At 47.7% G+C, this 15697-nt stretch overlaps 1 protein-coding gene across 1 annotated transcript; it reads right to left on the reverse strand.

Annotated features, from left to right (window-relative positions):
* Positions 1-14574: 14574 nt before the first annotated feature.
* On the reverse strand, positions 14575-15691 carry DIRAS3 (DIRAS family, GTP-binding RAS-like 3). The gene has a single exon (XM_009320579.1). It carries the CDS (start codon positions 15612-15614, stop codon positions 15018-15020), a length of 597 nt encoding a protein of 198 aa, XP_009318854.1. The 5' UTR covers positions 15615-15691; the 3' UTR covers positions 14575-15017.
* Between the last annotated feature and the right edge of the window lie 6 nt (positions 15692-15697).

Below are 15697 nucleotides of genomic sequence, written 5' to 3' on the forward strand. Positions count from 1 at the left end.
AGCCCTGGCCCGCAGGGTGTGGTGGCCAAGCATCCCGGACGCTGGACCGACTGGAGCATCCCTGTGCCCCCGGGCCCGGGGACTAGCTGGGCGTCACATGGGGTTTGTAGGAGAGCAGGGGCAGCGCCAGCCCCCGGGGAGGAGCAGGCCTGACACCTGCAAAGACTTGTCTGCTGCCCAAACGGGCCTGACGTGCCTCTGCTTGCAGGGCTCGGTGCTTTGATGCTGCAAATTGCTCGGGAATACATTTGTCTTCAGAGGCAGAGGAGGGTGTTGATTAACACTTAAATACAGGTTGCTGCCTGGGAGCCCACAGGAGCGCTTGTTAGATCAGATTAAGTTTGGTCTGAGTCTTGTTTTTATACCAGACTCATTTCTGTTAAACTCCAGGAGGACATGTGAGCATTTGGAGTTTGAAGTTTCCCCCGTATCTCTGTGGCTATCGGCAGCGATGCTGGGCTTGGACACCGGGCTTCCCCCTCTGAAGGGAGGCTGGGGGCAGCTACGAGCAGTATGGGGGGAAGGCAGCCCTGTGCCCAGCACCCAACTTCTGCCACCAGCTCTCACCCGCTCACCTTCTGGGTGAGGGACTGGGCACCGAGACAGGGAAAAAGGAGACAGGAGGAAGGGGAGGCCGCTGGGTGGGAGAAAACACCGGTCCCATCGTGGGGAGAAACAGGGAAGCTGCTGTGCTCATCACCAGCCAACACCAAGTTCACACCGAGTGTGTCCCCACGCGGCACCCTGAGCTGCATCTCTGCCACGCAGCATGTCTGAAAGCATCAGGAAAATCCCTCCTTGCTCTTTTCCATGGCCATGTTTTGTTTGATGCCAATGCAGCCCGGCCATTGCTCTCCTTGGCACAGCCAGGTCCTCACGGATGACGCCAGCCTGTCTCCGCAGCCAGGTTTTATAGGAGAGGAGGTGGTATCGCCATCCTGCTTGGCTCCTTTTTATTGCTTTATTTAATCTCCTGCGTTATAGCTGGTAACACTTCAGGACTATAAAGTAAGTGTTGGATGCATGGAAGGACATCATCATGCGTTATGCCCTGGTGCAAAAAAAAACCCCAAAACCCCTTAGGAAAACTGTCAAAAGAGAACGAATTCCTAGTGCAACTGCTAATTAAAAAAAGAGAAAGCCACTTTTCCCCAAGCTTTGCTACCAGCCAGCCGGGCCCCGGGAAGCAATGCCCTCTCGTGGGCTAAAGAAGCAGCTTCCCACTAATTCAGTTCTAGTCATGAGCTTAATTAACCAGCGTTAATTACCTACCTGTTGCCTCGCAGTGCAGCCTTCCTGGGCGAGCAGCCCCCGACCCGCTGTGGCAGCACGGGCCCATTGCCTGACCCGAGCAGGAGCTTTTGCCGGAGGCCCCCGTCTCAGCCCAGCCAGTTTGCCATGCAGGGCTTGCATGCAGCCCTCGGGGGCCATGGGCGAGCGGGGCCCCTGCTGGGCACTGTACTGGACTGGGTGCACTGGGTGTGTGTGTTGTGTGCACAGGAGCACATGCTGGGCACACTGGAGCATGCACTGGGCACACTGGGTGCACCGGAGCATGCACTGGGCACACTGGAAGGGCACATTGGGTGCACTGCAGCATGCACTGGGGACACTGGCATGTGCAATAAACACAGTGCACAGGGTTTGGGCAGGGGCATCGGGCTGGGGGCCCTATGCGTGCATTAGCACGGGTGGCTCCAGCATGGGGGGATGCTCATAAATGCCCTGGGGCTGAGCCTGGGCAAGAAAAGCCCAGGCTGGGCCAGTGGGAGGACTGAGGTGGAGGGGTTTGATGGTGCAGAAAGGTTCGGCAGCACGGGATCTGCCTCAGTCTCCACTGATAAACCCCATTGTGCTCAGCTTCAGCTCTGTGTCTGCAAAACAGGGCCCTGGGGAGGTCTCGGCAGCCCGTGCTGGCTCTGTGCCCATGCTGGTGCAGGCTCTCCTGCAGCACATGCTGCCCCATGGCTTGAGCTTGCGCCTTCATGGCTCATCCCACAAGGGCTCCTTCGTCCCAACCATTCTTTCGGTGATTAATGAGCTTGATTTCTTTTTCTACACTTCCTCTTAAAAAAGGCATTTTTAAACACCGTTTACAACCATTTTTGCAACTGCCAAACAAACAGTGACCGTATGTTGGAAGAATGCTGCTGAAGCTGGTGGAGGCCCCAGCCGCAGGGCTCCAGCCACCCTGCTCCTCTGGGGAGGCAAAAGGAGCTGACGTGACACCAGGTTATACAGGAGTGTTGCATTTCTGCAACAGGCTGCATGCCTCTGCAGCAGCCTGCACTCTTAAACGCTTCCAAGAAAAAGAGCAAGTTGCACCAAGTGACCATGCATGGGACCAGCCTTGACGCTTCGACTCCGAGCAACAGAACTGTAAAACTTAAAGCGAGTCTGAACTTTGTATTTTCTCTATTAAACTTTCATGTTCCTTTTCACCAGTCTTTATGACTCAGCACGAGGACATCTCTTGGCTTTCCTTCCTTTTTTTCTGTCCCAGACATTAAAACAAAGGCTGTCTCACCTTTGTCTGAAGTCAGGACTGAGTTCTTCAGATCTGCAGTGATACAGGCACAATTTTTCTTTTCTCCTCCAAACACAAATACATATATATATTAAAAATGTTGTTTATTATTAGTGTGTATTAGAAGAGTGTATTAAGCCTAGATCAGAGCACCCATGCTATTAAAGAGCCTTTGCTTCAAGAGCTTGCCTGCTTTCCACCTTTTTTCCGTCCAGAAAGATCAGGGGGAGATATGGGGAGATGAAATGACTTTCCCAAGGACACAACACAGAGCAGTGACCAGAACTGGTTCAAGGAAAACCATGCAAAACTTCCCTGCAGCCAGGCCAGTGGTGCGGCACCCCCAGCCCATCATCCTGTCTTAGCCTCGTTCTTTACCTGCCCTTCTGACCACAGACACACACGAGGAAGGTGACACAAAGCAAAGCAACGGTTTGTTTTGCAGCTTGCTTTTCACACATCTTACACCTGTATTTCTTACACCTATGTTGGAACATGCTGCCCAGGGAAGTGATTGAGTCACCATCCCTGGAAGTATTTAAAAGACGTGTAGATGAGGTGCTTAGGGACATGGTTTAGTGGGCATGGTGGTGTTGGGTTGACAGTTGGACTCGATGATCTTAGAGGTCTTTTCCAACCTTAATGATTCTATGGTTCTATGATTTCAAGCTAGGCTATTGCAAAAACTTTTTTGTTATTTGAGTCTTTTACCTTGCTCCCCTTAACCCATAGCAAACCGTGTGAACATTGTTTTGAATGTGAGGTATTAGCAGCAACCCACACCTGTGGGATTCGGTGCAGCACTCAGGGTGTAATCCTGTCCACCACAATCATTTATCTTTGCTGAACTCTCATTATTTCATGTGTAACAAGGTTTAGAGTTCAGCCAAAGGCCATACTGCAATAACATAAACCTGGAAGACAGAATATCTGGTCTCAGCATGCACTTTGGCGATGCTAAAGCAAAGCCAGATTCTTCCTGTGTGTTTGACACAGCTGCTCCTTTCTGCCTCGGATGCACTGTAGCCCGTTCCAAGGGGAACTGAGAAGATGCTGCAGCTCTAACACATCACCAGCCAGGCATCACCAGCATCCTGCCCTACCCACTGCCAGTGAGGTGGGGTGGGTTTCACTGAATGATCTGTAGGGTCTTCCCCAGCCGAATTGTGGAAACCTCTGACACTGGAGAAAAATAGGCAAACCACTCCCAGCCCTAACGATCCTCCAGTGCACATGAACCAAGGGTGGGTGGGTTAAAGGAGTGGGGCCAGCACTATGGGAAAGGCAGTGCTTCGCCCATGCCCGTGGGAAAGGGGCAGCACCGGAGCCTGCCCGGCACCCGGCTCCCAAACACCGGCACCTAGCAAAGCCTGTTCCCAGGGACCGCCTGTCTCTCACACAGCCATCCTAGAAAGGACAGCCACCTTTTTGCCCAGAAGCGGTTCCTCATGCCCTGGGGAGGCTCCGAGCACCCTGCCAGGAGCAGGCGCTTGCCTGCCGGAGCCCGGTGCTAAGGGGCGCCGAGCAGCAGCGACCACAGAGGGGGCTCCCCATGCTTCAGGGCACGTACGCTGAAAAATGATCGTATGTGGAACATACGGTACACAACCAGCTGAACAAGAGAAATAGCAGTGGTTGCATAAATGTCTCCTTAAGGGCAATTAGTGGAGCTGCTGTTGGCAGGAGCATTGCAGAGAGCAATGAGCGTGCCTCTCCTGAATAATCCAGTTCCAGAGGTGAGCATATCACCTTTTCCCTGCCAGGGAATGAGACACAGCACCTAATGCAATGGAGAAGCAGCAGACCTTGAAATGAAAAGTAGTGCATGCTTGCAAGTGCCTAATAACTTCTGGGGTGCTCGGAGATGCTGCAGGCACAGCTGCAGTCCAGGAGGGGACCTGCAGCCCCGCCGACAGCATCGTGGAAAATCAGCTTTAGCCTCACGTTTGCAGCGCTGGATGAGCGGTGCCTGAAGGCCAAGTGCGTCATCCCAGGGAATAAAGTGATTTTTTTCCATGCATTTGACCAAAAGCCATCCCTAAGTTAAAGGCTGCCAGCAGCAGGGCTGGCCTCTCCGAGGGCAAAGAAGCAGTTTGCCTTTGTGCTGAGGTGGGGTCAGTCTGAGCCCCCAGCACAAGCGTGGTGCTGGGCTGCCATGTACCACCTCAGTGCTCGTGTCCAAAGCTGTATTCAGTGGGAGTTTGTTCTGACACTTTTAATGATGCATTTTGACTTTAAGCATTCATCATTTTGTAACAAAAACTTATTTTGTCAGAAAAACATAAGCCAGGTGCCTCGCTCCAACACTACCATGAGCACAAATGCTTTCCTGAACCTGCACCTCAAAGTAAGGTGCTGGACACGCTAGCAGTAGCCAGCAAAAATGAAACACCAATACCCTGCATAAATTGCCCACTTCTTTTGCAAGATGCCCAAAGAAGTCAGCATGGGGGTCCAAGCCGGCTGGGCTGGCAGGTGCTGCAGCCTCTCCCCAGGGCCCAAGCATTCCCCTTCTCCTGGCAGGGAGGATGGGGCAGGCAGGAGCCAGGCAAGAGCAGGCGGAGCAGAAAAGCTCAGTTCTTAGCTTTTTCCCCTCTCTAGGAAATCCTCAAAATTGTATCATATCCCCCCCAAAAAACAGTGATTTTTCCCCAGGATCTGTGCAGAATGGGAATTTTGACTTGGTGGCTCCGTTGAGCTTGTACTTAACTAGAAATGCACAGAAAAATGATCCTGAAAATGGCTGAAAGCAGGCTAGAGCTTGCTCCTGGTTAGGTGCTGGCGCAGGGTAGAGGTGGTTGTCATGTCTTTTGGGAGGGGGTGGTCCCAGCTATCCTGTGGGTTTAGCTCACTGGGCATGGAGTCCAGAGTAATAGTTATAGAAAAGTACTTTATAAATAAACTAGACAGATGTGCACAGCCTGCAGTAAAGAAACGTTTTCTCTAGAGCAGAAGCGTAATCAAATTCCACGTAGACATGCAGGGAAGGAGAATCAGAGGTACAGGAGACAGTGCTATGTAATTTACAGGGCAGCCATCCCTCATCATTCCTCTGTGCAGGGGTCAGAGCCTGCGCCTGTGACCATCATCCCTGGCCAAGAGTGGTCCCTGCTCCCCCATCGCCGTCCCTGCCCTGTTAACAGCCGGTGTTCCCTCCCGTGATAGACCCTGTTAACAGCCCGTGTTCCCTCCCGTGACTGTCCCCGTGCCCCACTGAGCTAGGGACACCCGTGCTGCTGCCAGCCAGCTCTATCCCAGCCACCCTGGCACTGCACTTTCTTGCATTTGCAGAGCAAAGCCTGAATTAATGAGCCAAAAAAAAAAAAATAAATCAATACCTTGGCTGTTTTGTTGAATAGACTCTGCTAAAGGAGAAAGACCAAGAGAGAAATATTGCTGTTCACCTATCCCAGCCAGCTCCAGCTCAGAAAAGGGCAGGGGGTTCAACCCACGGGGAGATCTCCAGGTAAGGCCAGCCAGGGGAGGGGGCACCAGCACTTGTGATGCTCAGGGAAAAGGGTCAAAAAGGTTTCCCAGTCCCTTCTGGCAGCAGAAAATGGATAAAGGGGCAAGATGCACCAGCCAGCTACAGTGTCGTCGGAGAAGAAGCCAGAGCCTGGGCTCCCCTGGCTTTGCTACCTCTGCTTGCCCACTCATGTCCCGAGGAGCCAGCCGCTGACAATACGGTCTGAACGCTCCCTATGCCTACTTTCCCTTACTATTCATCATGTATTTCTTTCACAAATTAGGGACTATCTCACTTAAATCCCCATCACCGGGTGGGTGGACCCAGCCTTCCCTGGAAAAGGCTGTCCAAAAGGAGCACGTGTGATAAATTACCCTGTCCCATAAGAAAACCACACCATTTTACATCATGTGTATTACAAGAGCAACTGGCACTATACTGCAGGCTGAAAACATGCAATGGCCAAAAATTGCCTGATAGGGCTGTAACCTTCCCATGCTCCATATAACTGAAATCCTCCAACTGCAACATTGCATGTAAAGAAAATGCAGGCCTGTTAGATTTCCCCAGACATTCACAATTTGATAGAACAGCTGAATATAATTCAAATTGCACGACCTGCTTTCCTTTAAGGGTGTATTTCAGTACCCACAGCACTGGCAGGCACACCACAGAGATGACTCTGGGTTGGCTGCTTCTCACCCCGTCTGTGTCCCACAGGCTGAATCCAGCCGGGATCACAACCCTGCCTGCTGCTGCTGGGGGGGGCCGTGCTGGGCACCCCCTGGAAGGGCTGTGCCAGGCAGCACCCTGGGCCGTGCTAAGGCTGTTTTGAGCAGTAATGAATGCAACAAAAAATATTAAACACCAAATATCCTTCTGTTACGCATGACTCACATAATGGACAAACACCAGCCACACTTCAGTGTCCTCTTTCTTGTGTGAAAAGACTATTTTTTCACCTAAAAAAGAACCTAACAAATCAATGTCTGGAATTATGCCTGTGGAAAAGAGTAATTTCTTACAGTCAATAGAAATATTTTCCATTTTTGAGCCACATTCTGGCTAATCTTTCCCGATAATCAAGAAATCAGCCAATCTCCCTGTTCCAGCCAATCTCCTTGTTCCAGTTTGTCCAGCTGGTAAAGCATCTGACAGCAGAAATAGCTGAAACAATTTGAGCACAAACATCCCCTTATTTATTAATTTTCTTCCCCTTTCCTTTTGTGGGCTTTACTTTGTAGAAATGAAATGTCAGGACTGCACAGGGACAGACCTATGTCTTGCAGCTCTGGTGTGCTGCTCCTCGGAGGCACAGGGAGCACGTTCAGTTACCCCCTCACCTCCATATTAATTTCAGCAAGCCTGTATGGCCCTATATAGGGCTGAGCATTTTGCAGAGGTAGGTTTTATCTGCTGGCCGGGGTCTGCTCCATCCCCTGCCCTCCTGGGATGCTCCAAGCCAGCAGCAGCAGCAACAGCAATGATGCAGCCAAGAGCTGTCTGCTCAACAGCAGCAGGACGTGGGCAGCCAATACCAGCTGAAGAAGCCTTTTCATCGCTACCTTCTCAGATGAGACCTTGATCTTGGTCCAGGGACTCCACTGGATGGACAGATTTTTCCCTCCAAGGAGGGATTTTCACTGCCTGCGAGTGAGCTGCTCGCCCCTCGCCTGCCAAGAGCCCATGGGCAGCCTGAGGCACATAATGGGATGCAGGGGCTGGAGAAAACCGTGTAGGAACAAAGGAGAAATGACAACATAGGAGAGAAGAGTCTTTGTATCTCCATCCTTAGATATTTTTAGTCTGAAAAGCATAAATGCTTCACTGAGATATAAAAAGAAATCTCCCTGCTGCTCCCTGTGCTGGAGAGTTTGGTGTGGTGCTCTGCCTGCTTCCCACCCCGGTCAGATGCTCCTCTGGGAGAAAAAGATTTTGATATCTGCTGGCCAGCTCTCCCCATCTGGCTGTGCTGTCTCTTAGTGTCGAGGATGTGATCATGCCACGGTGCTGTGTCACACCGCTGCATATCCTGAACATGTCCTACCCTCCTCTCTCATGTAAAAGGGGCTGCAGGAGGTACTTGCGGGCACCTACAGCCCACTCTGGCACTGCTGCAAACTCAGCCCCAGGAGGCATGGGCTGGGTAAAGCTCACCCAAAGGCTTTGCTGAGCAGTTGACGTTGATGTTTGCTGGATTCTGTGTATTTCTGGTTGACAAACTGCAAACCCAACATCCATGCCTCTCCTGGGTAACCCAGAGCACCACTGCACACTCAGGTTGCTCAGCCTTGGCTATTGTTATGATGTTGCCGTGTTTTATTCTAGTCTCACCTCTGGGTATGAACAGCTGTCACCTCAGAAGTGCTCTTCCTGAAAAGCAGAGGTGAAACAACAAGACTCCTGCTAACGCTCAAGATGCAATGCTTTTACTTCTGTGCTTGCTGCCCAGATGTTTTAGCACTGGGGCAGCATTCACAGGTGTATGAAAACCATCTCCCCGTAGCTGGAGGAGACACCCTGGGCTCAGCTGGTGAGATGCAGGGGTCTTGTCATGGGTGTGTTAATAATATATCATTATCAGTAAAATGTTTTACATTGCAGTCATTAAAAATAGATCCAATACCTTCCAGGAGGAGACAGTTTCCAACTGGGAAACACATATACTTTGCTCTGGAGTTAGCATTGTATTTACTTACACTATCAGTGAGGTTACCTCTGCCTACAGCTGCTCTTGGAGGATCAAGTTTTCATTCATTGATTTGTCTAGATCCACATCTGCCTTCTTAAGAAGTAGCTCAAACAGAAAAGCTGCAGACCTACGTGGCCATTTGGTCCAGAGGAGCAGCCTAGAAGAGCAGGCTGAATTAATTCTGTGTTTTAAGGATGGTACGAGTGCTGTGCTGGCAAACTATGCAGGCTGCGCAGTGCCTTATTCCCTCAGACCTCTTAGAGCCACTGGGCACCTAAGTCACTTCAGCACTTCTAGGGAAAACTGTGCACAAGAAGTGAGTTTTGGCTGGTTTCAGCTTCCGACTCTTTGCCAGGACTTGCCCAAGTGCTTAATTTTCACCAGAGCTAAATAGGAGTCAGTCTCCAACAGATATAGATCATTGCATTTACCAGAGCTAAATAAATACATGCACAGAATAGGCCCTGAACAGCTTGAGAAAATCCAGCTTTCTCCTGCAGCTGAGTCTGTGTAGGCACAGCTCAGGACACATGGGCTTTGCCTGTCCCTAGAAGCACTGTCAGTGATGCCTGCCATATGCCAGGCTACTGCTTCCAGGTCTCAGTTTCCTGCTGCAGTGGGAAGAGACCCATAATCCCATACCATTTATCCTTGTCAGCAGAGCTCACGGGAGGGTTCACAGTGAACCTTCCAGCGAATCAACTGCATTTGCCATCTCCTCAAGTCAAGGAGCAAGTTCTCAGCACAGGCTGCCAAGAAGTGATGGGCCATGGTGGTCCCCCCACGCCCACCTTTTCCACCCAGCTAAGGACCGAGGGGCAACAGGAGGGCTGCAGGAACAGTTAGGGATGGTTGGGTTGGAAGACTCTGGTTCTGTGCTAAGCCAGGAAAACACAATCTTTTTGCCCCATTCCTTTCCCCTCTAATTTTCAGACTTGCTAAAAGTCTGGAAAGAACTAGCAGCAGCAAATTGGACTGGACAAAGCAGACCAAACCGGACCCCATGCCTGCTGCTGCTGCGTCATGCCAAGCCATGCCAGCAAGGCTCAGCTCTGCCACTGTGCGACATTGCTACCTCGTGCAGAAGAAAAGCAACCGTGCCAAGGCAGTGCTGGTACTTGGGTCTTTCCCTCCTTTCTCCCCTCCTTTTGTTCTTTTGCATTATTAGATGTACGTTCAAAAGCGGGGAAAAAGGAAACAATCGGGTGTAGCAGTGCTAGGCTAGCATGCAGCAATATCCATTAACTAGGAGGCTGCTATGCTGCAATTAGTTTTAAGCGGTCTTTAGAATTTTCATTAGCTCTTAGATGCTTTTGATGTACTTAATTTATGCCACAGAAACTGTAGAAGATGGCAGATGATGATTAAGATGCACTTTTACTCTTCTAGAGTGCGCCGAGTACCTTGTAGCTACAGACCATGCATATAAAGCAATATTGCTTATTATTCTGAGCTGTTTGTTACATTAATCATGTGCCTGCTTTGCTCTGGGAAGAGGAATTAGAATATAGCAATATTCTGGCTGCTTGTTTTTAAAATACATGTGTGGGTGGACACTCCAGCTACTCCTCACATTTTTCTCTTGCAAGTCGCAGAAGAGCTGTTCATGATTCTCCTCCCTGGTGTTTTCTCTTGACACTGATTCTGTTGGCCAGACTCAGGAAGGAAGCTGCCTCAAGCCAGTCAACAAGTGTTGCATGGAAATAATAAGTATTACTAATTGAGAAATGTTTGAATTTCTGGATTACAGAGAGGAAACCTTGGAACAGCTTTAAAATGAAAGGAGCCATAATAATTTTCCCTCCAGCAAAGAAACAGAAGGCCTGCAGTGCTATTATCTTTATCCATTAAACCTCTTCTGATTTGACACCTTCTAGTCTGAATATTACTTAACAAGTCCCTGGGAATGAACCGCAATGCTGTTTCTGAAAATTATTTAAGAGCTCTGCAGTAGTAGAAAGCAAGGAACTGATTTTTCAGAGCAAAATTTGAGCCAAGCTTTAAAGCAAACCTGAGATTCTGAAACGCAGATCTAAGGAAAACCTATATTAATGCTCCACTCATTCCATGTTGCTTCCAACTTAAAGCAGCTGATGGTGGAGAAACTGAAAGACAGGGTTAAATTATTGCTGGAAATACATACCTAGCTGGTCAAAGCTAGGAATTGCCAGTCCTCATTAAGTCCTGAGACAGAGGGTAGTAAGCAAATGCAGTGACTTTGCCTGAAATGTCTCAGCCTTCATCCAGCCACTCAGGCTACCGACAGGTCTCATGATTCATTCAAGACGTTGCACAGAGAATTTTTACAATCAACTGTGTTCACCTTGTGATCCTGGAAAGACGTTAGGGAGGCAGTAATAGCAGCTTAACAAGTTGTAACAGCATCTTCCATGACCTTGTCTCACCACATCCAAACCCATGAAGAATTTCGGAAAAACAGTGAGTTCTGAGATTGAATGAAGTTTGATTGAATGAGAAAAATATAAAAAAAAAAAAGGAGAAAACCAAGCAACTTGACAAATAGCAAGTTACCATCCTGCTCACCAGAGATGAACAGTGTGTCAAGGCATGTCTCCGAGCTGAACAGTTTATGGGATGCATAAATAGCTCCATAAAAAACATGTTGTCACTGCCTCATGAAAAAGCATTCTGTCGGCAAACAGCAGTTAAGGACAAAGCCTGTAATGCAATACAGGAGCTGTACCAGACATCAGAACTGCTTGTTTACTCCAGACAAATGATTTTACCTGAATGTCTTTCATCAGAATATCTTCTGCTTCTTTAAAAAAAAAAAACAAACCAGATCTGTTCACTTTTTTAAACTGCACATATTCAAAAAAGGCGAAAGCATTTACTTCCAACGTATACTGACACTACAAAACACTTCAATCCTTAAAGAAAAATAATGGTTTCTTTAATTCAGCAAAATGCTCCTACATGAGAAATAGAACTTAAGGACGTGTGTAATAAACCCCTCAAACGGCATCTGTAAGAGGCACGTATTACTTCAAGTACGGTTTTAGCAAAAACTTACCTATCAGTCCCTAAAAACAATGGATCTTCAGCTGTTCTCCAGTTAGTCTGAGGGCCATAATTCTACAGCTATGCCATCACTCCAGAATAACGTTAGCCCAAGATTACTGGTTATAAGAGCACAAGAGGAATGATGCCACCGGCTGTCCCAGCACACGCAAACCCACCAGATCCTGGTTATGAGGAAGCAGATCCAAATACAAGGTTTATGAAGTAACATTCATTTACAAGTGGAATGTGGCCACTGTTTCATAATGATTAACGAGCATCCTCCAGCAATATGGTATTTTTCACTCTGTTACTAACTATAGTAATTCTCTACATAGCTCCCTGGAAGTTTGTGAAGGTATTACCCTTTAATTTAGATTTGTATGGAACTTCTAATAGCCAACATCTTGACAGGCATCGGTTCAATTAAAATAAATTTCCCTTCTTATAAGAATGATAGATTACACACACACAAAAATCAGACTGGTTCAGTTTATATGGAACCAAATACAATTATACAATTTATTTATTAATAGTTTTAATTTACAATACAGTTGACCTAGCAACACCCGACACATAGATTATTTACACAGCATGAAAGGCAGCCACACCAGGTGTCACTCGTTCCCAGTCTGCTCTAGGCTGCTAGTCTGGGCCTTGGGGTGCTGATGTCCCCATACCACCATCCTGCATCGCCAGGAGCACCCAAGCATCTCCACCCGAGCATCTCCATCGCCCACGCAGTCCCATGGGACCTCCTCTCGTAGCCACCAAAGGCAGCTTGGGGGATCTGCCAGCAATGCTGCCAGGTGCAGGAGGGATTGAGCCTGTTTTGTTCATATTAGTTGTTCCTTGTGCTCTGCCGGACTCCAGTCCTCGGTGATCTCCATACCACGTACAGGGAAAACACCGCAGTGATAATGATACGTTACAGAACATCTCAGCTGTGAATAATCACAGATACACGCTGCCCTGCCTTTGCATAGGCATCTCAGTGAAGGCAGTGGGAGTTGTAGAGACATTATTAGGTCTCATGACATTTTAAAAAGGCTTAAGTATAAAATGTCTTACAGGGGTTTTGAAGGCTGGAATGGAACTGAAATAGTCTTTGCAATAATAATTGCCAGATGCTAAAAACGACCCACAGAGAAGCATTGCATAACTGCTTGGAAATGAAAGAACAGAGAGATCAAAATCCATGCACAAAGTTAGAGAGGAAAAAGCAAGAGTTATTTTCAAGCAAAGCCATTATGGCTGCTTCTACAGCTGCCCTTCAGCCTGACTCACCCCTGACTGCAACAGAAGTGAAGGCTACACACAGCAGTGGCACAGAGGACTACACGAGCCAGCACCACCAGTCCGGCACAGGAAGCTCGCGAGACCTGCGGGATATCATCTCCAGTAAGAAAAATCAGGTGTAGAGCCTTTGTATCAGCTTGGCAAATCCACGCTTTATTTTGGCAAGTAAGGATAACATTTCAGTCAGCACTGAACACTCATGCAGAACTTCCTTGGGTTTCTGAAATCATAATGAGTAAGTTTTTCTGCTGAATCAAACGGTGTGAGGGCTCCAGCTGTAACTGGGGCAAACTCCCCTGGCACACGCAGAGCTAACTGAGCCCTTATGTTTGTGTAGGAACAGCCTGAGGAGACTAGAAAAGCAGCTCACGTACAGACATAGGAGACAATGGAGCACCAGGAGCCAGCATTGGTTGTAAGAGTTGTTCAAATATGAGAGATATTAACATGGATACAAACCTCATGGCTTTGTGTATTAGTCTGCAACACATGAACAAATAATGGCTGAGAGAACAGGCCCTTCTCCAGCATCTTACATAGAAAACCAGCAGCTATTAATAGACACTAATACTTTCAAACTAAGAAAGTGTATGTACTTTCCAGCATCTCTTGTTCCATATTTTGTTCATCTTCAAGAATAAAATGATTTCACTAGAAAAGTGCTATAAAAAGAAGCAACTCCCTCTCCCACGTCTCTTGCGTCAAGACTATGTTGCTGTGTAAAAGTCAAATCTACAGTGCAATACTGAAGTCCTAACAGTCTTCTGCTTGGACTAATACATACACAAAATAGAAAATCTACAGCATAGGCTGATAGTGAATACTTGCACTTATTTTCTTGAAATCTTTCTCAACCATGTGCTGCAGATGAGGGTTATCATGCTTGTCTCTTGTTAACAACAGCCAAAAAAAAAAAGCGGGGGGCAGACAAGAGATAGACTAAGCCCATGTCTCCAGTCCTTTGATTTGTGGGAAGTGCCTGCTAAAAGGTTCCATCAGAGGAGTTTGCTTTAAACATGCAGCTTCCAGGTTTAGATGTTTCTTCCTGAAGCAGTGTTACCTGAACTGACTTGCCATAAGCCTCAACTAAAACCTGGGTAACTTGAGTGAAGTAAGGGGGGGGGGGAAGAGGAATATCTAAGAGAACTCCAGGGAGATTGCAAAAGTAGCTTCCGCCACATGCAAAACCAGACTGACAGTTGAGAAAGGAAAGGCGAATTGCCAGGATAACCAACCACTACATCAGCTGATACTTACAACAGCCTAATTACCTTCATGAAGGAGGCAGCTCTTGCCTAAGGATGCCAGGAATCATCCCTGGATTTGGAGCCAGAGGACATGGAACCTCCTACCTCGGCAAACAGGGGAAGTCAGAGTAAAGAGGGGACAAAAGCAAACAACCTGATTATATGCAGGTATAGCTTTAATCACTCACAGAACTGCAGAAGTCTCAGGAATTGCATAGCACACAGGAAAACTTAACTTTTACCATGAAAAAAAAAAAATGCATCTTTGGTAGACAAGCCAGTGTATCTGCCAGAAATGTAAGCATCTGGAGCCACATACACATTCATTTGCAGTGCAAATGCCTAGCTTTGTTAAAGATTTGCTCTGGTCAATAGATTCCTGAAAACAATTTTTGAAGTATACACATTATAGGTACCATGATTTCTTTCAAGCTACAGGCAGGAAATACTTAAAAACTAGCATGTACTCACAGAAATAGAGATGTTTGTTTCTGACTTTCTTCTCTTCTGTAAACTTCTTGCATTAAAAACTTCTAGTCACATATAATTGCTAACATTGAACATTTATTATTTTAAAAAAATAAACATGCAGAAAGCCATCCTCTTTAAAACCAACACATAAAGTAATCCAGCAGAGATTTTAGAGAAAAGCAATAGCCCCAAATAAGGCATGGATTCGTCTGGAACCTCCAGCAGAAATGTATTTTCTGTGGGGGTCCACGCTCCAATTACAACATGCTGTGGTGCGAGTCCAGCCAAAGTCAATCACATAACAGAGCACTTGCCTTGCAGTTTATCTTTCTTTTTCTGCTGCTTGGATTTCTTTCCATCCACCTGGAGACTGACAGTTCTCCTCTTCTCCAAATTCAAGAGCTCCTGGAAGAGCTCCTGCACATTGTAGTTCATTTTGGCTGATGTCTCCATAAAGGAGCACTTCCACTTGCTGGCTAACGCTTGCCCCTCGCTGGCATCCAGCTCCCTCTGGGTCTCGTCACTTTTGTTGCCTACCAACATTATTGGGATTTTTTGGATGTCCCCTTTAATCTGACAAATCTGTTCAAAGATGGGATGAAGATCTTCCATGGACTGCCTGCTGGTGACAGAGTACACCAAGATGAAAGCATGCCCTTTGGATATAGACAGCCTCTGCATAGCAGGGAACTGATGGCTTCCCGTGGTGTCTGTAATCTGAAGGGTGCAGATACTCTTATCACAGCTGATTACCTGCCGGTACGTATCTTCGATTGTGGGGATATAGGTTTCCCTGAAAGTTCCCCTCACAAAACGAAGGACCAAGGAGCTTTTGCCAACCCCTGCTGCTCCAAACACAACCACCCTGTAATCATTGCTTTGTTCAGGCATGTTTGCTGTGCTGCGATACAAGTGAAGATTTTAACTGAAAAAGCCCGAGTTCTTCAAGTTTACACACCCCTTTACAGAGGTGG

This window comes from Pygoscelis adeliae, unplaced genomic scaffold, assembly GCF_000699105.1.
Source record: "Pygoscelis adeliae isolate BGI_AS28 unplaced genomic scaffold, ASM69910v1 Scaffold402, whole genome shotgun sequence".
NCBI classification, from domain to species: Eukaryota; Metazoa; Chordata; class Aves; order Sphenisciformes; family Spheniscidae; genus Pygoscelis; species Pygoscelis adeliae.